The sequence below is a fragment of the Sapajus apella genome, unplaced genomic scaffold (genome assembly GCF_009761245.1).
Source record: "Sapajus apella isolate SASKATOON/1434 unplaced genomic scaffold, GSC_monkey_1.0 scaffold47, whole genome shotgun sequence".
NCBI lineage: Eukaryota > Metazoa > Chordata > Mammalia > Primates > Cebidae > Sapajus > Sapajus apella.
The window spans coordinates 2,623,926-2,648,108 of NW_022436987.1; the positions used below are offsets into that span (position 1 = coordinate 2,623,926).

Sequence of the window (24,183 nt, forward strand, 5' to 3'; positions counted from 1 at the left end):
ACACACACACACACTCACACACACGGTACTTCGTGGTTATTTCTAGGCTTTATTGCTTGAAAGGCTGAAAAGATGGGTGGATGAGAGGTGCCCCGAGGTTCCTTCCAAGATTCTGTGATACTCCTCCTTGGGTGCTGAAGATATATTGCCAGTGTTTATATTTCCAAACGATTCCTTAGAAAACTAACTGGGATCTATGAAGCCCAGTTAAGCTTCAGCGTCTTTCCCAGGAGTCGTTTATTTATTTGATCTTAGTTTTGACATATAGCCTCCACCTTCTCCAAATCACCGCAGTGGTCGAAAAGGGCCTGTGCTTGGGAAATCCTTCCTTTGTTGGAGAATCTTGGACCCAAACCCTGCATTTGGGCATCTGACACCCGTAGGCCCATGGTTCATGCCCAGGCTGCTCTTTCCAAGTTCAAAGCAGGGACTCGGTTCTGCGCATCCAGCGGGTGTGCCCAGATTGCAACCTTTGCACCAGGCATCCAACAGCGTGCTTTGGACACACGCAGGTTGGTGGGAGCGGGTGCTTGGTTTGCATCTGGGCGGAGGGTTGGAGTAGCGAGAGCGCCCGGAGCGCGCACCCGCTCGCACTCCCCAAGCTGGGGCGCGGCCGCTCTGAGTGCGAGGTCCCATGCCAAGTCCAGCGCTCTGCCAGGAGCTGGGGAGCATCCCAGGTGGCTGGGGCCGCCGCGATCCTACCCCGCGGCGCGCACCCCTGACCCGGCCCCGCCCCCCGGCGGCCGCGAGTAGCGGGCGGAGCGCAAGCAGAGAGGCGCGCTGGGCTGTGCGGCACCGCCTCTCCTCGGTGCCGGGGGAGGGACGGAGGGGCCGGCCGGGAGAGAGAGAGAGAGAGGGAGAGAGAGCCTGACCGACCGGCTGGCGAAGAGCTGCATGCAACCGGTGGGAGGCAGGGCCGGCTGGGGCTGGGGCTGGGGCTCGGGCTCGGACCGTTTCCCGGCGCGTCCCTGGCGGTGAGCGCGGACGGCCCGGAGGCGGCGGCTCTGAGCTGGCAGGCGGAGGGCTGTCTCCCGCGCCCGCCTGCCCGGCGCGGTCCGAGGATGCGGGGGGGCGATGCCCGGGGCCAGGGACGCGCTCTGTCACCAGGCGCTGCAGCTGCTGGCCGAGCTCTGTGCCCGTGGGGCCCTGGAGCACGACAGCTGCCAGGATTTCATCTACCACCTGCGGGACCGTACCAGACCCCGGCTCCGCGACCCAGGTGAGTGCCGCCACCGCCGCCTGCAGGGACCTACGGGCCCTGGGCTGGGACTTGGGGCCGCATCGCGGCCTGAGGCAGAAGAGCGACGAGGACTGGGAGAGGGCGGGGGGCGGCCACTGAGACAGGGGAGGGATCAAGAACCAGCGCACAGTGGCCTGATGCTGGAACCAGGCGGGGACGCGGGCGGTGGCTGCTGCCCGGAGGCCGAGTCCGGGTCTGCTGGGGCAGGTTTGGAGGGACCACGCCCGCCACCTGCGCTCCCACTGCCAGGGCTCCTGGGGGCGGCTCCCGAGCTCCAAGCTAAGCGCTCCACTTCCCGGGCTCTGCTCTCAGAGCGAGGAGAGGCCGCGGCGGCCTCGGAGCGGTGGGAAGGGGAACGAGGCCGAAGGAAACTCTAGGAAGTTGGGAGTTGAGGACTGCCCGGGGCTGGGGTTGAATCCCACCGGGTGCTGCTCATCCTTGTCCTGAGCATCTAGTTCCTTTCCTTGTTCTGGGGTTAGAAGGGCGGGACGCGATCCCGCGTTGGGCAGGGTACAGGGAGCTTCTGGTTCTGGGCAGACGGGCCTGAACCCTTTCCTGGCGGGTCGCACGGCGCGGAGGTGGCCTGGGCCTGGGCTCTAGGCTCGACCAGCGGTTACCGCCGGCCACACTCGGGGCGGTGGGCTCGTCGGTCCTGGTTTGTGCACCTGTAGTTATTCCTAGTGAAAGTTGCGAAGCTCCTAACTTTGGAAAGTTCATTTATTTTGGCATTTGACCAATTAAGGTTGGAGGAGGGAGTTTTAGTGGAGCCATTTGCTTTTCCCGAGGTCCCTGGATCTCCCAGGTCGTCTCATCCACTACTGGAAAATGCAATTCCTTCCAATGTTTGCTTGAGATGTTTCTCACCTGGAGGAATAGTTTTCTCAAATATTCTCTCAACCTGAGCACTTACCAAAAAAGCATATTGTGGTTGAATTGTTAAAAATGGGATTAGAAAATGGCCTTTCTCTTGATATTGCTATATATAAATATTGAAAATGAGCTATTGCCTTGCAAATTATCATGTACGAGTTGAAACCAATTTATTATATAAAAATGCATTTATCCAAAAGATAAAAAGAATTATTTGATTTATAAGGAGTGTCATACTGAACCAGACTTAAATATCATATCCTTGATGTATTTAAGATGGGTATGTGGAGTGAAGTCATCTGCTAAAATTTAAAAGTTCATATTAGATATTCTCTACTCAAGGCTTTTTTTTTTCCTATGGAAAAAGAAAAAATATTGTTTTCCATTTCCGGTGGTTATATTAACTAAATTTATCAAATGATCACTTATATATTACTTCAGAGTGGAGAACTGAGTAGAGAAATACTGATCCCAGTAATTTCCAGGGAGGTTTAATGTTCAGCCTATGTGTGCCTCATTGCTGGATAGGATGTGCTGAATAAACCACAGTCCCTTATCTCACAAGACCCAGGAAGATGTCTTAAGTCGGGGAAGTGGTCCTTAAGTGACAGGAGCAAAACAATTATTTTACATGCTTTTCCCAAAGCAAGTGTTAGTGTTGAAACATCTCACTTCCTTGCCTGTGACTGGACCACGAGTTCTCCTTGCTATCCCACATAAGCAGTTGTCTTTGGCTTTACGAGAGAAGGTGGATGAGGCCTATTTCTAAATCACATCTTTTGGCCAGTTTTCTGCCTCTGCTCCTTTCAATCCAGGGCTGGATCCTGTGTTCTCAGGTTCTCTTCAGCCCCTACACCAGGCATCCGCCAAGAAAGAGTCAGTAAGAGGACTTCTTATGAGAGGAAATCTGATTCCTTGGCTGAGGAATAGTTATAGCTAGGAGTTGACCTTGCTGCTCTGAGCTCCTGATAGCAGTGCTCTGCTGTCTTAAACTAGTACACAAGGGTTTTGAAGTAGCCCCATGCCCCTCTGGCTCTTTGGTTTATGTCGGAAAGTAGCCAACTCATGAGGGAAGGGGTGGAGGACTTCTAGTGCAAGGTGAGAGGAAATGAGGCCAAAGATTACATCCAAAGTGCACCCTCTCCTTCAGGACACTTCTCACTTCATTTCCAAATCTCCCTTCATTTCCCTCCTTACTTGCCTTGCCGACATTAATTCTTACATCAGATGCGTTTGTTTTCATCCCTCTGAAGCAAGAGTGGCTTTACTCTCTGAACCTTAAAAGCTGAATAGCTGGGAAAACTGCACCGCACAACACCATGTGAATAATGTCCCTGGTATTGATAGTGTGAACCAGAAAAACCATGCACAGCAGCCCTGAGACATGGATTCCTAGAGAGAGTCATCTCTGTAAATGGATGACTTCTTTTTCTGGAAAGGAATCCACCTGAATGCCATGTCCCAACTTTCTCTGTTATTGTCCATTCACGGCCACCCTGTGATAGCTAGGTTTTCTCAAGCTCAGCTAAGGACTTTTGTTATAAAAGGAGAAAAAAGATATAATTTCCTGTGGACAGCAGAATGACCCTGCATCTAGGATGTTGATTCATTTTTTTTAGAGCTGTGTAAAGACTGGGGCACAGACCAGCAGGCCTGAGCTATCAGAAGAGTTCTTTTTTGTCCAGGTGGTTATAGTGTCCTGCTGGGGGAGTACAGCACCGAGATTTCCCTGACTTGGTGTTCACAGAGGACTTGATGCAATTGTGATTTTAAGAAATAAGCCTAAGTCACAATTGGAACTGGAGTGCCTCACCCAGTTTGTCATCTGTACCAACTTGTGGAAAGTAAAGTGCTGAGTGTGAGTACTTTACTCCATAGAGAGCAATTAGAATGCTCTGTTGGTTGCCTTTATGGTGTTTTATATGTTAATGAGGTGGGGCATAAACTTGCAGACCTCAGAGACTAGCCTTTAAGGCAGAGGGAAGAGCAAGTGCAAAGACCCTAAGGTGGGAGCATTATTGATATGATGCTGGAAATGGTGACTTCAGCGGTGGCTGGAGAAGTGTGAAAGAGATGGAGAGTGATAGGAAATACGGTCAAGAGTTAAAGAGCGTGGATCATGCAGAGTCTTTTAAACCATTATAAAGACTTTGGTTTTTCCTCAGAATGAGATATGAAGCTATTAGAAGGTGTTGAGCAGAGAAATGACAACACTTTGACTGCCATGTTGAAGAGCAAGGGTGAAGTCAGAGAAACCTCTTAGGAAGCTGTTTCAGAAATGCAGACAGAGGTGATAGTGATTTCAACAGGGATAGTGGTAATGGAGGTAATGAGAAGTAATTGGATTATGAACATAATTGGAAGGTACTGCCGCTAGTAATTATTGAAGGAAGAGATGTGAAAGGTGAGAGAAAGGCAATTAAGGATGTTTCAAAGACTTTTGGACCTAAAAAATTCTTTGTACAAGCAGAAGTCTTCAGGAAGAAGGTAGGGATGAGGAGGAAAATCACGAGGCTTATTTTTTATTTTATTTTAACTTTTCGTAACACGTTAAATGTGTGATGTCTCTTTAGATAGCCAAGCTGTTTTATAGTTAAACAGTGACTTGAAGTATGACTATCCTCTTTAACATTAATTGCTCTATGCTCATATTTTAAAACTAGAGACTTTGCTGTCAAAAGGATTAATTGGCTGTAGAACAGCATGTATTGTTAGAAGGTTTTCCTTGTAGGGAATTAAAAGGTCTCTTAAATTTCTACCCATGGATCTTGATTATACTTTCTTGGGTCAAAAAGCATTACTCTTATCTCTCTTCTCCATTGTACACCTTTGGCTATTAGGAGGTAAACTATCTTAACTGCTCTAGATTTGCTCTTTCCAAGGAGCAGAAAGGAAGATTGGATCATACAATGTCTAGGTTTTAAACATGTTTTTTATCATTTTGTTTTTAAGTCTTTTCTTCTGTAGGGTGCCAACCATGCTTGTGCCAAGCACTTTAGGTAGGTCATTTCACTAGTCCTCATAAGCCTTCGAAGCACTTATCTGTGTTCCACCAACAGCAGCAGCAGCTTCTGGGAGCTTGTTAGACCTGGGGAATCTCAGTTCTATCCCAGACCCACTGAATGTGAATCTGTATATTGACAGGATCCTCAGGTGAGAGTTGTATGCACATTAAAGTTCAAGAAGTGTGGCTAAAAGTGATTGATATATGTGAGTATACTGAAGTGTACAGAAATGAACTAGCCCAGGGCCATGGATTCCATTTAAAAGAATTGGTTCTAAGTCAGAGTAGCTTCTTAGGTAGTCACGTCACATATACTGAAAACTGAGGAGTTATTGTCAATGAAAATTTTCTAGGTATTTTTTGTGATAGCCACCCTTAGACCTACTTTCTCTCTTCTGTACTTGTATGATGGATTTAATCCCCAAGTGCAGGTCACATTCTATGTAGTTATAAAGATTCAGCTTAGTATTTTTGTTATAAATACTGTTATCCAGGATACTGGATTTCCATTCATGTTCCAACTCCATATTCTGGAGATTTTTCTGCATCTTCTTTGTGTCTGTACCCAAGGTCTAGAAAATGTTTAGCAGGTCAGGGTGTGAAGCAGAACCTTACGACTCATCATTAGTGACTCGTCCCTCCACATAAATATTACTCTATTCAAGAAAAGCTTTTTCTGGATCAGTGGTTTCCAACTTTGGCTGCACATTGGGAATACTTAGGGAGCTGGAACAAACACAAAAGAAAAAACAAACAAAAAACTACCAATGACTGACTGCACCCTAGACCACTTTTACATCACAATCTCTGGGAAATGAGCCTGGTATCAGTATTTGTAAAACTCATCTATTGATTGTAATGTGCAGCCAAGTAGAGGACAACTTTTGAGACCGTTGGGCAAAAGATACATCCACCTAACTCCTCTTAGCTCAGCTCACATTTGTTTCCTGTAAAACTAGAAAAGATCGTATTAAAAACCAGGAACCTTGCCTGTTATCCTATATAGCTAATACCCATATCAACTGATTCTTAACTTTCTTTTCACAACATTATCCCAAATGTTTATTTTGAGGGCTCTTTGAACATATGCTAAGGCTCTATTATGTCCACCCAGTCTAAGGTGGGAAAAAGACAAATAAATCAAGAAAAATCTTGTCCAGATAGTGTCATTAAAAAGCAAGAATATAGAACCTTCACTAATGTCACTTTATGTTGAATTATAATGAAGTCACTTAGTAGAAAATGTACATGTAAAATAATAAATATAGTCTCTATCAAAAAAACTTCCAAATAATCATCAAGATTAAATATTAGCCTTGATTCAAATTTTTCTAAGATAGTCAAAAGAGAATTAGTCTTGAAACACTGGATGTTTATGAATAGACCTTGGTGTGATTATGCACAATGGGATTAATTTCTTTAAATTAATGTTAATTGCAATCAGGAAATAGAGTCTTCTAAGGAATGAGTGGCATATTGGATGCACAGTATGTGAATATATAATTTGCATTTACTTCGGTGACATTTTAGGGCTTCTTCATAAATATTTTATTTAAACAAGTGTGTTTTCATCTCTGTGGGATTCCTCTACATGGACCAGTGAATGATTTAGTCATGAGGCAATTATCAAGAGGGGAAAAAAAAGCAAACTGTGGTAAAGGCATCACAGGCAGCCCTATGGCCAGCTGCCTCTTTCAAAATAAGCAATCAAAAGCACAAACTTTTTGATGTGGCATAAACTCTCAAAGAAAAATTAAACTGACACCTAAAGGAAATCACTCTAAAATTTTCTAACATGTATAGACCATAGATGTTGCTTTCACTGAAAAAGCGTTGGGGCACTTTTATGTTTGTGGTGCAAGTGCAATTTCCCATATGGTTGGCTTAAAAAAATTCATAGTCTCTTCTTAACATATTGACTTGAGGGAACTAACAAGTTTGCACTCCAAAGTGTATAGAGAAAGGGGAGGAGCTTAGTGAGAGGCATAAATGGAGGAGTAATCTCACTTCTAAGGATAAGTATGGAGTGTGTATTTCTATTTTCTGAATGAAGTTGAATGAAATCACAATTTGCGGGGAAGTTTTCAGTTTTCACTGCAATCTTGGAGCAATGAAGATGCATAACGACTTCCTTTTCTTTCAAATGTTTCATTTGGTGGATTCTAGGAAGGACTTTAGACCACACCAAACCCTGAGGACTAGGCTTTGCATATCTCTTTGAAGTCTTCATATGTCCTTGCACAAGTATTTTATCACACAAAAACTTTAAGTCAACATTGATAGAACTGCACCTGAAAGAAAAAAAAAAAATCTTCCGGGACATCAAGATGACCAAGTGGAATAAGCAAGGACTTTGGAGTTAGAATCTGACTGCACTTACTACCTTAGTGACCTTGAGTAAAATATTTCACTCTTCATTTTATTCATCTATGAAGTGGGAGTGGAAGGTTGCTGTAGCACTGTGCCCAGAGTAAATGCTCAAATAAGTAATCAATAAATTGATGTTGTCGGTAATATCACCTGCCCATGTTTCCTTTCCGCCATGGTCCACAAATATGTATATGTTTTACTATTTGTAATTATTTGTAGGCTACATTTACTTTCTACTTTTTTGTAAACTTAGCATTTTACTACCTCTTATTAGCTGTGTGCTCCTGGACAAGTTATTTGACCTCTGTGTCCTCATTTTCTCCTCAGTAAAATGTATTACTAGTATCTGGGTTACTAGTATCCAGATAAAATATAGGATGCCAGTTCAATTTGAATTTCAAATAAACAACAGATAATATGGCGTGACATGTAATTATACAAATTAATTATCTATTGTTTACCTGAAATTCAAACCAAACTGGGCATCCGATACTTTTATTTGGTAATGTTGGCAACCCTATACTAACAGCTATCTCACAATGCATGTGAAATATCATAATACCTGGCACATAGTAAATGCTCAATAAATATTAGCCATTATTTCTATTATTATAATTTTTTCCCATTATTAACACTTACTGTTATGTAATTATTATCATTATTGTGATGGTTATGTGTATCTCAAACGGCAATTCTTTTGAGGCTATTCTAGCTTGCAATTTTCTTTTTTTTTTGTGGGGAGTGGAATGTCTTGTATTTATAGTTCCCTATTTCCTTTTGGGAAAATTGTTTCATTATAAATTATCAACAATGAACCCTAACTGCTTTCTGGTAGATCTGTGATACTTACCCCTGCTACATGTCAACAGTAAATCTGCTAGCATTAGGTGTATAATGTGAACAAAATGTTGCTAATTTAACATGTTTAATTTGTTGCGTAGTTGTTTCAATTTGTGGTTTTTTGTTGGTTGAACTGAATATTTTTCATGTTTGGAACATTCTTATATTTACTCTTATATGAATTTTTTTGTGTTCTCTACCACATTCTCTATAGTGTGCCAGTTTACTTTTTTGAGAATCTTAATGTTTTTCCTACCAATTTACATTAATTAGAATGTAAATATTCTACCAAATTAGCTCACAGAAGGAGTATTGTATAGTGAGGGAGCTCAGATTGTCTGACTATAATCAACGTATTGTATGAAACTGTCTTTTGAAATTTCAGGGGTGCTTCAATAAATAGGGATTAGTTGTAACATTCTTTTCCAGTGCAAAGTGCTGCCTTTATGTATATGAAATATGAAAAAAAAGTTATTATAATTTGAATCTCTTTTTCTTTATGTTTTCTTTCCCACTTCAACCCACCCCACCCTGCCCTGATGTAGGTGTTACTTAACCACACTGAACTGATCAATCTTTTCTAGTTATTATTAAATTAAATTCCAAAACATTTATTGAGGGCTCCTTAAGTGCTATGTACAAGGTATGGCATCTGTAATTCAAGGATATATTAGACATGCTTACTGCCCCTATGGAATTGACATAAAACAGTAATGGCAATTAATAAAGTCAAGAAGGGAGATACCTACTAGATACAGTACAGAAAAAGAGGAGAGAAGTAATTAGTAATTAGCTGGTTTGGGTGGATCTGCAGAGGCTTCCTACAGAAGTCTATTCTTTTTTTTTATTTTTTATTTTTTTATTTTTTTTAATTTTTTTTCTTAGGATTTTTAGTTATGAATTATTTTGTTTCTTTGTATTTTCTTTTTTTTTCCCCATTTATTTATTTTATTGCATTTTAGGTTTTGGGGTACATGTGAAGAACATGCAAAATTGTTGCATAGTAACACACGTGGCAGTGTGATTTGCTGCCTTCCTCCCCATCACCTACATCTGGCATTTCTCCCCTTGCTATCTCTCCCCAGCTTCCCACCCCCCACCGTCCCTCCCCTATTTCCCCCCAACTGACCCCAGTGTGTAGTGCTCCCCTCCCTGTGTCCACGTGTTCTCATTGTTCAACACCCGCCTATGAGTGAGAACATGCGGTGTTTGATCTTCTGCTCTTCTGTCAGTTTGCTGAGAATGATGGTTTCCAGGTTCATCCATGTCCCTACAAAGGACCCAAACTCATCGTTTTTGATGGCTGCATAATATTCCATGGTGTATATGTGCCACATTTTCCCTATCCAGTCTATCGTCGATGGGCATTTGAGTTGGTTCCAGGTCTTTGCTATTGTAAACAGTGCTGCAATGAACATTCGTGTGCACGTGTCCTTATAGTAGAATGATTTGTAATCCTTTGGATATATACCCAGTAATGGGATTGCTGGGTCAAATGGAATTTCTATTTCTATGTCCTTGAGGAATCGCCACACTGTCTTCCACAATGGTTGAACTAATTTACACTCCCACCAACAATGTAAAAGTGTTCCTATTTCTCCACATCTTCTCCAGCAATTGGGAAAAAATTTTTGCAGTTTACCCATCTGACGAAGGGCTGATATCCAAAATTTACAAAGAACTAAAACAGATTTACAAGAAAAAAACTAACAAGCCCATTCAAAAGTGGGCAAAGGATATGAACAGACACTTTACAAAAGAAGACATACATGAGGCCAACAAACATATGAAAAAATGCTCATCATCACTCGTCATCAGAGAAATGCAAATCAAAACTACATTGAGATACCATCTCACGCCAGTTAGAATGGCGATCAGAAGTCTATTCTTTAGCAGAAGAGTTTGCCTGAAACTTGGTGGTGGGAAAAACATTCTAGGAATTTAATAAGGTCCTAAAACAGAAAAGGATGCATCCTGGGTAACAGTAAGTTGAATGTGTGTTGCGAATGTTGAAAGATGGATCTGCTCTAGTAAGCAATGGTCAGATCAGATAAAGAAAGCCCCTGTATGCCATTGCCAAAATCCCGCTGAGGACTGGCTGATGCAGAAATCTTGAAAGAAGTATAATATATATATATATTTTTTTTAAATGGAGTCTTGCTTTGTCACCCAGGATGGCGTGCAATGGCATGATCTCGGCTCACTGCAACCTCTGCCTCCCAGATTCAAGCAATTCTTCTGCCCCAGCCTCCTGAGTAAGGACTATAGGCATGCACCACCATGCTCAGCTAAGTTTTGTATTTTTAGTATAGGTGGGGTTTCACCATACTGGCCAGGCTGGTCTCGAACTCCTGACCTCATAATCTGCCCGCCTTGGCCTCCCAAAGTGCTGTGATTACAGATGTGAGCCACTGCACCCAGCCAAGAAGTATAATTTATACGATAAGCCCAAAGCATCCATTCTCAGCAAATCACACCAGATTTCAGTTCTGTGAATGCAACTTCTCAAGTCTTCCTGGTTCCTCGTGGAAAATATATTCAGGTTACTGGCAACTATGTTCTTTCTGTCCAAGGTAAGGTCCTAACAGATGGGAATCAATGAATGGAAGTTTACCCATTTTAAATCCCCAGCATGTCACCCTGAAACCCAACTGTAATTACCTTGTATAGTTGTAAATACTGCCTTTAGCAAGTTTAGTCATCTGGTTCAAACATCTGGGTTCCAGATATAATTCCTGACTATGCCAACAGTGACATCTTGCTTCCTTGCCTGGATATTTAATAATGAAAAAGCAGTGTCTTCAGCTGCATTGTAACTATCCAGTCTGTGGATGTTCACAGTCTGTTTTCTCTGAAGTTATGGGGCCCAAGAGGGAATAAGCATGGCAGGCCTGCCTAGTGCCCACCAAACCATGCTGTAGAGATAGTTCTTTATTCTGTGTATAGGGGCTGCCAATTAACAGGCACAATTTTTTAAAATAATTGAATTGGATGCCCTTAAATGGGTCACATGCTCTTCATTTCTAATATCTGCCTCCTTGTCCCCACCCCAACACATGTACACTTATTACATTTTTGGGACATGCCTACTTATTGAAGACATCTTGGTTTGCATCTGCTGTAGCAATGCAGAACCATTAAAAGAGTTTACGCTGAAAATTAAGGTCAGTTTTATCCCTTAATTAGATATTCTGGAGACAAGATGAAAATTGATTGGAGAAGTTATAGTTGGAGATGCCAGTTTTTGCTCATCATATGTTTATTGAGCATGTACTAAGTACCAGGCTCTGTCCTAGGTCAGAGAGGTTATGGCAGACTGATTATAGGGCCCTGTAAGCCATTGTAAAAGAAAAAAACAAGTGATTTTTACTTCGGTAAGATAGGAAGCCATTAGCAAGTTTTATCAGAAGAGAGATAACATCTAACTTAGGAAGAGAGAGGATCACTCTGACCTGCACGTAGAAAACAGACTGTAGAAGGGTAAGGTTGGAGTTAGGGAGTGGAGTTATAAGGCTGTCATAATCACGTAGGTGAAAGATGGTGGTGGCTTAGGCCAGAGAGTGATAGCAATGGAGGTAGTATAAGGTGATCAGATTCTGGGCAGCTGGAAAGTAGAGATGACAACATTTACTAATAGATGGATATAGACTGTGAAAGACAGAGAGGAGTCAAGACTAAGACTGTGTCCTGAGCAGGTAGGAGAATAGAGTTGTAGGAGAAGTAAATTTGAGGGGAATGATCAGGAGCTCAGTTCTTGATATGTAATGTTGGAAATGCTTATTAGTGAGTCCATTGGGGATACAGACTAGGTAGTTGGATATATGAGCCTGGAGTTTGGGAAAGATGGCTGGGCTGAAGGTATAAATATGGATGTCGTCAGCATGTAGCTGATGTTTAAAATGAGTGTGACTGAAAGTATCTAGGAAGGGAAAGTGAACAGGAGAGAGAAGAGGGCCTGGACTAAGTTCTGGAACTGTCCAACAGTAAGAGGCTAAAGAGAACTTGAGGAACTACAAAGGACTATTGATGAAGAGTCTAGAAATGAGAGAGAAAATCCAAGCAAGAGTGCTGACCTGGAAGCCAAGATGAAGAACGTAATCAAAGAAGAAGGAATAAGCAGCTGTATCCAGTGCTACTGTTAGGTCAGGCAGAATGAAGACTGAGTACTCACCATTTCAGGTAGTAATTCAGGGGTCATTGGAAGTGAAGTTGATAAGCGTTTTTGATAGCGAGGTGGGGACAAGAACCTGATTGGCATGGCTGTAAGAAAGATTGAGGGGAGAGGAATTGGGGCAGTGAAGACGGAATAGTCTTTTAAGTTTTCTGCTGACAAGAGCAAATAAATGGCATAGTAGTTACTGGTGAGGGAAGTGAGATGAAGGGTTGTATTTATTTATTTATTTATTCATAAGTTAGAAGAATTAGCACCAAGGTGATGGGAATGACTAGTACAGAACAAAAATTCATGATATGGATAAAGAGGGGAGGATTGCTAGAATGATATCTTTGGTTGAAAAGTTGGATATATTTTCCAAGAGTCAAAGAAGAGTCTAGATTGCACATAGACATTTAGGCACCACAGGCACGTAGATGATATTTAAAGCCAAAAAACTAGATGAGCTTACTGACTTAGTCCATTTGCACTGCTCTAGCAAAATTACCGTAAACTGGGTAGCTTATGAATGACAAACATCTATTTCTTACCGTTCTGGAGTCTGGAAAGTCCAAGAGCAAGGAGCTGGGAGATGCAGTGTCAGGTGAGGGCCTGTTTCTCATAGATAGCACCATCTCTCTGTGTCCTCACATGGTGGAAGGGGTTTCTTTCATAAGTGCACTCATCCCATTCATGGGGGCTCTGCTCTCATAATCTAGTCACTTCCCCAAAGGCCCCAGCTCTTAGTACGATCATACTAGGGATTAGGTTTCAAATATGAATTTGAGGAGGACACAAACATTGACACCTTCACACTTACCAAAGGGCAAATAAAAATAGAAAAGAAGTCGAACAACTGGTTAGAAGTCAGAGAAATGTTCAGGAACCAACAAAGGAGACTGAGAAAGACCAAAAAGTAATGTGGGAGAAAAATCAAGATCATGGTGGCTTGGAAATTAAGAAAATATTCCTAGGTGGAGGGAATGATCCCCTGAGTTAAATGCAGCTGATCGGTCAAGTAAGATGACAACCAAGAGCTGACCATTGCATTTAATAGCATAGAGGCTAATTGGTGACGCTGAACTGAGTGATTTTGGAGGAGTGGTGCATGAGTGGAATTGGTGAAAGTCTGACTAGAGTCTTTTTAAAAGAGAATGAGAGGAATTGAGAGAAAAGAGTGTAAGCAACTTTTTGGAATTATTTTGTGAAGGGAAAGGAGAAGAGAAAATGATTCAAAAGATGGTTTTAAAGAAAAGGGAAAATAACTATATGTTTGTATGCTGGAGAGAAGGAAAAACGATGTAGAGGATGGAACTGCTGGGGTGATGTGCTGAGTAGGCTAAGCAGGTGCGTTTTTCAACAACACTTCATTTATTGTCAGTGAGTCAGAGCAGAATATATGGATGGGCACAGGTGGGCAGATGTGGTTTGGGGATCTTGCAGAAGTTTGCCTTCTGATTGCTTTTCTATTCTTGGTGAAATAGGAAGCAGCAAGGTTAGAAGCTGAGAGTGGGAATGGTTAGGAAGTAATGGCAATTTGAAAATAAGGCAGTTACAAATGTTTGTCTAGGAGAGTGGAAGAGCAAATGGATTAGGGAAGGAAGTGTGATTGTCAAGCAATACTAAGGGCCCGCTTGAAGTTGGTGATCATGAATTTAAAGTGATTTCCATCAGCATAGGTGTGTGTTTTTCTTCCACAATGTTCAACTCTTTTTGTGCAGGCGTGAAAGAAAGAGAGAGCCAGGCTTGTTTGTATGTGGAACATGAAAAGAGTGGCAAAAGAGTTGAAGGTCTATAGAATAGAGTGATTAGCATGATTGATTCTGAAATTTCATCAGAGTAAGGAGAGAAAAGTGGGTATTTAAAAGGATTAGGAATAGTGAAGATGTGGTAGGATTAATGGATTGTAGGTCCTGGAGGGGTGGGATGCTTGTTGAGAATGCAGTGAAGAGGAGGGTGCCAGAAAGTGGGATGTTTGAAATCCAGATTCTGGAGGAGCTGCACCTACTGGCATGACCTGGTCCAGAGCATGATCGTGAGAGGTATGACGGGGAGAGAGGGACAAATGATTGAAGACAGGAGCTCAAAACACTACAGGCCCAGGGTTTTGGAAGTGTTATCAACATGGATATTGGGTTTGCCGAGAATTATGACAAAAGTAGTTTTGGAAAGAGTGGAAGCAAGCAAGCAATTAGACGCTTCCAGGAATGTGGGGGAAGCAATCCAAAGAATGATAGATGTCTGCAACAAGGATGGGTGGTTATGGGATAGTGGTGTGGTTAGACAGCATGAGATTTAAAGCTGGGTATTTTTAGAGAAAACAGCAGCAGGCAGTAAACTATTAATTTTTACCTAAGCAGAAGTGTTGAAGGAATATTTTAAGGCAGCAGGGATGCCTTAAGAAATGTTTAAGAGGCAAAATAATAGGTACAGTGATATGAAATAAAGAGATCCTGATTCCCAGTGTTTTCACATATGTGCCTGGAAGGATGTACCTATAACTTACTAGGTTTACTACAGGAAGTCAAGCATATTTTGTGGGAAAATAATGAGATTAATTTTAAGCACGCTAAGTTTGGGATGTATATGACATTTCATGCAGATGTCCAGGGCAGCTGACTGGCGGAAAACTGGGAAGATGTTACTGGAAATAAGGAGGGTGAAAAACGATTGACTGTCAAGGCCCCTTGCAACTGAAAGATTTTTGTAAAGTCGTTCCCAGTTCCAGCTGTGCATCAAAATCAGTTAAAGAACTTTTGAAGACACAACTACGCTGTCCCAAGATTGACTAAATCAGCGTTCAGGGGTGACACCTAAAGTACCCCTACACAACTGGGGTAGCAAATGATGTGAACTTATGGCCTTCATGGTTTAAAATTACTTTTTACAGACCCTTTGTCAAAATAAATGCTCAAACCCTCTATGCAAAACTTTTATAAAATATTAGGCAAGGAAACCCAAACTTGAAAATGTGTTTACTATCTATCATGGATTCTTTTTTTTTTTTTTTGACTACAATGAATTATCTTAAATTATTAGTAAGTACAGCTGCTGTTGGCACAACTACTAATAAATCCTGTAGAAAATTTAGCTGTAGGATGCAACTGTAGTATCCTAGCCCTAACTAAAATCATGGTCTTCTTTATCCCTAGGCATGTAATATGATTATCATTTGCTCTTAATTTAGAATAACCATGCAGTACATAAACCCTGTGAAAACTCTAACTAGGCCATGAGGTTAGAGAATAACATGGTTGCTTGATTCCTGTAGGCTATAAATCATCCTAGCCAATATGCTCACTTCTTGTCAGAAAAACCTGTGAAACAGAGAAAGACGCTGGACAAGAATGAGGATGCCACATTAGAATCACTTTTTAACACTGTTCAGAGGATCCCAAGTTAAACATATTTCCATCTTATTTTTTCAAATAATATGAATGTCAATTGCTGCCAAAGCTGAGCTAGCTCTGAAGACTTCTCAAATTATTTCAGAGGGAATGAGAAAACAGTGCTGCTTGCTCCTCTTTAATCTGTTCCACTGTGACTGCTACTTTAGATTTAATATCACTGTAATATCCCAAATTTATAGGTCATCCTTCTTCTGGAGCTTTTACAGTACTTTGTGTGTATTACTTTAATTTCAAGAGGACTCAGATTCATCATCTTATGGAATCTATCTCAGAGGGAGTCTGCAAAGAGAACTAGAAAATCCCCCAAAGTGTTTCTTTTTTTTTCCTTCAGATGCCTTTGGTAGGAACATCCATTGATTCTAACTCCACACTGCTTTAGAGGTCATTTATGTGTGGATTACTGTAGGCTTCTCTGGGGGAAAATCTAATCCCCTCAGGTTCAGTTAGAGAGGATCCACTCTGCAGGCTGATAAAGATTAAAACTGCAGTTCTTTTCTATTATATTGGTTTTTAAAAAAATCTTGTAATTTTTATATTCTCTTATGCTTCAGTAATTCAATCACATCTGCCTTCCCAGTGCCTTGGTATGTGGGAACTGGGAAGTTAAATTGGGCAAATTAATAAAACGAGAGTGCTACTGCATATGCCTTTGTAGTAAAAGGTGATATGTTAGGGTTTGCAGTGGTGTCACATAGTGCTATGGACAATCATCAGATTTGACCCAGGGAAGCTCCTAGAGAAAAGTGAGTAGTAAATAGTGGCCTTAATGATGCAATTTAGAAATTGGGGGATTGTCAGAAGAGGCTCAGAGTTAACTTTATAGTACCTCATTTTTTAAATGTTTAGGAAGTAATTTCATTAAATATAGTAAAATATTTGTCAACTGATTTATATTGTTTTTAAATCTTCTCTTTTTCCAAAACCTCATGCTAATTAAATTAACATTCCTATAACAAACATACTGAATACGATATATGTCATTAAGTGAGACTTATTTTAGGTTTATAAATAGTACAATAAACTATGAAGACTTAGAAATTATAAACATTTACTTTTCATTAATGAAGCAATGTGTAAATATATAAAACCAAGTTTGTTATAACTTTACAAATTAGAATAATCAGAATTATATTGGAGACTACAACACTTCACTAATAGAATACATCGAATTGACAAAATAAATAGAGGATAGAAGTTATATAGTTAATAAAGAAAAATAATGGTCACAAAACATTTTAAAATTTAATCAGCATGTGATCAATTTTTAGACATGACAGTAAAAACAAAAAATCAACAGGTAAAAATTGCATGGGCTACATTTACTGTCCATAAAATAATCAGAGTGATTAAGAGTGATTATATATATAAAACAACAACAATACCAACCAAAACCCTAAACAGTTAAAAATTGAACTCTTTCAGAGATCTCTTGAGTTAAAAAAATCAGAAATGGACACTGAAATCATAGACATTGTGAATACAGTGGAGTATAACCAAAGCAATATTTAGATGAAAATTTCTAATTCTAATTTGCTAATACTAAATAAATACAACAATAGGAAAAACAAAACAAAACCATGCGTTTAACTTAAGAGCCTAAAAATAGAAAAGTGAAGCAAATCAAAATAAGAAAAAGAAAATAAGAGCAAAGCATCAGTAACCAAAAGAAGAAATTATTTAACTGGAATTTGAAAAAGCAAACAAAGAAGCAGTATTAATAAACAAAACCCAGGTGTGTCTTTCTGAAATAAAAATAAATAAGTATTTTGCCATTCTGATCAAGGAAAAAAATGAGAAAACACAAATATAAAGCAAAAGGAATAAGAAAGAGGATTTAATAACAGATACAGAAGACTATAGAAAGCACAAGAAAATGTCATACATGCCATGATGTGGAAATACAAATTGAGTGGAAGGCATAAACATCTAAGAGTGAGTATAAAAATATTTAGAAGAAACTGAAAGGTGGTCAAAGAACTTTCTGTGTTAAAAAGCTATAGGCCCAAATTTTTTTATAGGTCAAGTTTTTAAAAATTTTAAATACTACATCAGTTCTCTTATTTTTTGGAACCACAAGTAGTCATTACAAATTTGTTTTAAGTTTTCATTGCAAAAACAGTTTTACGTGAGCACAAGAATTAAAGGTCATCAGCACTTCCATTAACAATCACTGTTGATACTTTTACCAGAAATGGAATTGCTAGGCTTATGCGCATTAAGTATTTTGATATAAAATTATCAAATTGTCCTCTAGAAAGGTTTAACAATTCATACATTGTTAAAACTATACTGTGGCATAGAAAAAATATAGAAAGCATCCTAATTCACTTTACAAGGCTGGTATCACATTGATATCAAATCTGACAGGGACAATAGTAAAAAAAACTCTTGATACTAATCTCAGTTAAGCACATAAATATATTGTAAGTAATAGTAAACTAAGTACAGCTTTGTATTACAAATAATGATGTATTGTAACCTGGTAAGGGTTTAGGACTACAGGAATGGCAGAGCACTAGGAAACCTAGTATTGCAGTAATCTCTTAGTTGTTATTGTTGTTGTTTTAAGACGGAGTCTCTCTTGGTTGCCAGGTTGGGGTGCAGTGGTGCGATCTCAGCTCACTGTAACTTCTGCCTCCTGGGTTCAAGTGATTCTCCTGCCTCAGCCTCCCAGGTAGCTGAGAGACAGGCACACACCACCACACCCAGCTAATTTTTGTATTTTCAGTAGTGACAGGGTTTCACCATGTTGGCCAGGATGGTCTTGATGTCTTGACCTCTCAATCTGCTCACCTTGGCCTCCCAAAGTGCTGGGACTGCAGGCGTGAGCCACTGTGCCCAGCCTGTTGTTGTTGTTTTATATATATATAATTATTTATTTTAACTTTTGACCATTTATGCAAAATAAGTCACAAACTTTATACATTTTCCTCTGTCTCCAGTCATTCTCTGATTTTAAAAATATAACCTTATTGAGACATGTTTTACATATTGTAGAATTCACCCATTTCAAGTGGACGATGGAATTATTTTTTAGTAAATTTATGAAGTTGTGCAAGCGTCATTATAAATCAGTTTTATAACATTTTCAACATCCCAGGAAGATTCCTCATGTCCATTCACTGTTAATCCCTGCCTCCGGAGACTACTCATCTACTTTCTGTCTCTATTAATGTGTCTGTTCTAAACATTTCATATAAATGGAATCATACAATATGTGATCTCTTTTGTGACTGGGTTCCTTTACTTAGCATAATGTTTTTGAAGCCTGGCTGTATCATAGTATGTGTCATTAGTTCTTTCCTTGTTATTACTGATTAGTATTCCATTAGATGGATGTATTTCATTTTATTTATTCATTTACCAGCTGATGGACATTTGGCTTGTTTCCAATTTTGTGCTATTGTTAATAATGCTGCTAAGAACATTTGGGTGCAAATTTTCTTTTTTTCTTTTTGGAGAGAGAGTGTCACTCTGTTGCCCAGGTTGGAATGCAGTGGCCCAATCTCGGCTCACTGCAATCTCTGCCTCCCAGGTTCAAGCAAGTCTCCTGCCTCAGCCTTCTGAGTAGCTGGGATTGCAGGTGCCTGCCACAATGCCCGGCTAATTTTTTGTATCTTTAGTAGAGATGGGGTTTTGCCATGTTGGTCAGGCTGGTCTCAAACTCCTGACCTTAGGTGATCTACCTGCCTCAGCCTCCCAAAGTGCTGGGATTACAGGCGTGAGCTACCATGCCCAGTGGGTGCAGGGTTTTATGTGGATGTATGCTTTTATTTCTCTTAGACAATTAACTAGAAGAGAGATTTCTGGGTCATATGATAACTCTGTTTTACCATTTTGGGGAACCACTGAACTGCTTTCCAAAATGGCTGTAGCATTTTTACATTCCCACCAATAGTGCATGAAATTTCCCATTTCTTCCCATCCTTGCCAACATCTGTCATTATCTGTCTTTTATTATAGACATGCTAGTGGGGTGTGAAAATGTGTCTCCTTCAGAGTTAATTTCTGGAGAAACAAGCATAATTATCTCAGATGTTGCAAAAAAAAAAGCATGTGAAGCATGTGATAATATTCAACATTATTCTTGATAGTACTTTAGGAAACAAAAAGGCACCCCTTTAATATGATGAAGTTCATGGTGATTATAGTAACGATTAATAATGATGATGATACTTAATAGAATGTAGCAGCAGGTACTGCCGTAGGCTTTTACATAATAACTCACTTATCACAGCAACCTTGAGTGAGGTTCTAGTGTTATCCTCATTTTACAGAGAAGGAATCCAAAGCATTGACAAGCTAAGTGATTGGGGTGGCTCCATACACCTAGTAAGTCATGGAGCCGGAATTTGAACGCAGGTGGTCTGGGTGCTAACTCTGCCTTGGTAATCCTTACACTGTAATAGGGAGAATCTCATCTCAACGTGGCCTTCAGGCTGCTTCATAGTTCTTTCTTGTCATTGACCTCCTCTCACTCACCTGAGGTTCTACCTCTACTGTCAAGTTTCTTCAGTTAACTGTATTTCTTACTTCTCAGAGAAAATAAAGACTGCAAAAAGCTAATCAAATAAAAACAATGTGACATGGCAGTATAGTATCAGGTAAAGGTGGCATTTCAAATCAGTGCGGGGGGAGAAAATGGGTTTTACAGAAAATGGGGTTGAGATAATTGAGTAACTATTTGGGAAAAACATTATATGCCTGCTCCTGAAAATTTTCATGTGGTTTAAATTTTACGTATATAACTGCTAACATCTGTGCTTTGTTTTTAACTTCTATGTTAGATTTTTGTTCTTTTTATTGAATGAAGCTGTGATTGGTTTACTATATGACAAATATCCTTTGTATTTTAAGAATCTCAAGTAGCTCTCAATCTTTTTTCACATTGGTTAGAGAAGCAGGGATCAAAGTACAAAAGTGGGACAGTCACTGCTTATGTTTGTGCTTTATCTCATTAAGTGCTGATCACCAGGAAGGCAAACAGCCTGTCATGAAATTTGCCTTGCAAAGAATATAATAAAGAAATCTTATAAAAAAATTCCAAAGGAAATTATGTGATAATCATTTTATAATCAGAATGCTGTATAGCTGACAGCAAAACAATAGCAGCAGGTTAGACACAGAAGGTAAATTTTTAAAATTATTTCACATGAAGAGACCTAGGAGTAGTCTGCCCAGGTCTGAGAGGCTCCAGGCAGTCTTAAGATTCAGGTTCCTTCTGTCTTTCTATGTTTGCCTTCTTCAGTGCATGACTTCAGATTCAAAGTCACATATGGGGTAATATGGCTGCTGGAATTCCAGCAGTTAACATTGCCTCCCTGGGAAAGACTAAAAAACCTCACTTTCAACCTGAGTCTACTCTTTTAAAGTAACCTTTCTCAAAGTCCCACTCTACACTTGTGCTTTTATCTCATTGATCAGAATTTAGTCATATTACCGTCCCTAGCTACAAGAAGGTTGAGAAATGTAGTCTTTTGGCTTGATACATTGTCACTTCAAATGCAATTTAAGTTCTATTATTTTGGAAAAAGGGAAAAACAGATATGGGGTAGCAACTACCAGTGCCTGTGATCTTTGAAGTAGATGAAGACTTCCTTAGCAAGACCCTAAAGCCAAAACCCGTAAAAGACAAGGCTGACATATTTTGAAAAGCACAACAACAGAAACATTTTTACTTTGCAAACTTCATTATCAGCAAAATTAAGACAAACCACAGAGTGCAACAAAATAATAACAATGAATGATGGAGAATTAAAATGCTTAAAGTGTTCTGCTGAAATACGTTAATTAGTAAGACACTTGACTGTGTGTGCCTTTTGGAGAGAGTGTATCAATTCTTTGGTTACTCCTTAAATGTATAATAATACCATATTGACAATGTTTATTCTTAAATATATATATTTTAAAACCATGTTGACCTTTTAGCAAGAGGGTGCATTTTTTTTTTGTTTGGGGCATTATTATTTTAACTCTTTGCCCTCAAGGGCACATTCTAGGCTCATCTGATAAATGCAGCTCATATATGCTGTTATGGGCTATTTGATTTAGGACAGATTCAGCTAGATTACCTGAATGCTCAATTAACTGCCACCATGAGAATTGTTTGGTTTCAGGTTGATAAGTAGATCAAATCAGTAGCCATTCTCAGTTCAGTGCTTCATCAAGAAGTGAATTAGAGCAAAAACCATTAGTGGTCATTTTTCTAAATGCTAATCAGTGAATTTCAAATTCTAGAAAAAAATTTGTATGTTTTTAGTGGTTATTATAGACAAGTGTTTTGAACTGAGTTCAGGACTTCAAGACATTGAAAAGGGGCATGGTTTCTGGCCATATTACTTAGACAACAATAATTCTTCACAGCTTTCTGTTAATATCTTCTGATTTAACAAGCAAGTTGGAATCAAGTGGCTTTAGCTATTTGGTATCCTTGGAAACCACTGTTAGATGATGAATTGAATCAGTTAAAATTAATTTCTTGTGAAAAGCTGCTTCCATGAGAGGATACTGACTTTGATGTTTAGATGCACAAGACATATATATATATATATATGTGTGTGTGTATATATATATATATATATACACACACACACACATAAAGTAGAGAGAGAGTCATCAGATATGAAGAATATTTGTAGATAAAAACTGCAAAGCCAATAATTTCAAAAGTTATAAAGACGAAGGAAGACTGCAAAGGGCTCTGCCTCTAAGAACTTTGCTTCTAGTTGGAGAGGGAGACTTGTATAAATAAAGGAATCTGAAGCATAATAGCCACTGAGTGAGCTTTTATTTGGCTGGAGGAGTAGCCTTTCTTTTCTTGCATCTGTGAATGCTAACTGTCATGACAAAGCTATTTTATTCTTATTGAAGTTTTGGAAAAGATAGAGAACACATTTTTTTTCAATATAAAATAATACAATATATATATTGGCTCCAAACCCACTTTTGATGTCAATTGTGGAAGCATTTTTCTTTCATCCTAATAGGTGCCTAACCTGAGGACCATATCTGCTACAAACTCTGTACTCCCAGAAGTTAACATTTTTAGGGGTATTGCTAGAACATGCAAAACCCAGTGCTGGACTGTGTACAGTGGATTGCTATTTGATTCAAAAGCAGCACTCCTGTCTCCTGTTGGATCTGTAGTGAGAGCAATCCATTGTAACAGGATGTGTCCCAGGTCCCTGGCCTGGGCCCACTGGTCATGCATTTCCCTGGAGGGGCAAGGGAGGAATGGATGACCCTGATTTCAGTCCTACATAGAATTTTGACTAATGTTCACTTCAGAATATTCTGTTTGCTCTTGGATGAGCTATAAGATAGGCATTTAGAGAAGAAAATGTAAGAAGGTAAGTCAGAGATTCATGTATAAATTGGACTCTTAGAATCTTTTACCATTGAATATGCTTTTGTCCTATGTTTAAATACTTCCTAAATAAACAAGAGCAGTACATATCCTGGGCATTCCATGTAAACTGAATTCAAAGACTGCCTCACCACTTAATAGTTGTATAATCTGGGGAGAATTGCCTAACTTCTTGGTGTCTCAATTTTCTTATCTGCAAAATGAGGATAATAATGCTTATAGGGGAACTGAAGGTGTGAATAAGATCATGACTTTGGGACACAGCATGTCACTTAGAGATCAATTAATGTTAGTTCTCTTATTAATCCCCTCAATAGAAGCCTTTTTAATGTTTCAAAACAATTTGCATAACTGACTTTTGTCCCATTATTTATTTTTGCTTTCTTTTACTTCTTTCTCCATTAATCTCTCTTCTCCACTCACCTTCTGGTGCCCTTATCCATTATTGTTTTCTCTCCTCTCTTTTCATCTTATTCTCTCTTGCTTCATTTTATCCTCCAAACTTTTTATTGGTGTTCTTTTTTTTTTTTTTTTTTTTCCTGCATACCTTATGTGACAATGTAATGCCATCTACCTATTCATTCACCACGTTTAACAGGAACCTACCATGGACTGGGCACTCTCCTTGGTGCTGGAGTGGTGAAAAAGGAAGACATGATCCTTGTCCTCAGGGAGATGACCTTCTTGTGAAGGATACAGACAAGTGAACAGGCAATTGCAATTCAGTGCAACAAGGGAAAGTGTGGTTTGTTCTGGGAGCACACGGCTAGGGCTCCTATCCCAAACTTGGAGGAAGTGGTGTCAAGAAAAGCTTCTCTAGAGAAGGAATAAATAAGCTCTGAAGTGTCATGAAAATGAATGTTTCAGCAGAATTTTTAGTAAACAACATGTGCAGTGGTTTAAGTGCTTGAAGTAGCATGTGACTTTAGG

The 24,183-nt window shown here is 39.7% G+C and overlaps 1 protein-coding gene across 4 annotated transcripts in view; it reads left to right on the plus strand.

The window, feature by feature from the left end:
• Window positions 1-782: 782 nt before the first annotated feature.
• The window catches only part of SYT9 (synaptotagmin 9), a 246,562-nt gene continuing 223,161 nt past the window's right edge, over window positions 783-24,183 (plus strand). Inside the window, exon 1 of one of the 4 annotated variants that reach the window (XM_032240616.1) lies at window positions 783-1,219. In XM_032240616.1, the coding sequence (XP_032096507.1) occupies window positions 1,075-1,219 (145 nt within the window). In that variant the 5' untranslated portion in view covers window positions 783-1,074. The remainder of the gene's footprint in view (window positions 1,220-24,183) is intronic. The other 3 variants (XM_032240617.1, XM_032240614.1, XM_032240615.1) reach the window with 3 other exon arrangements.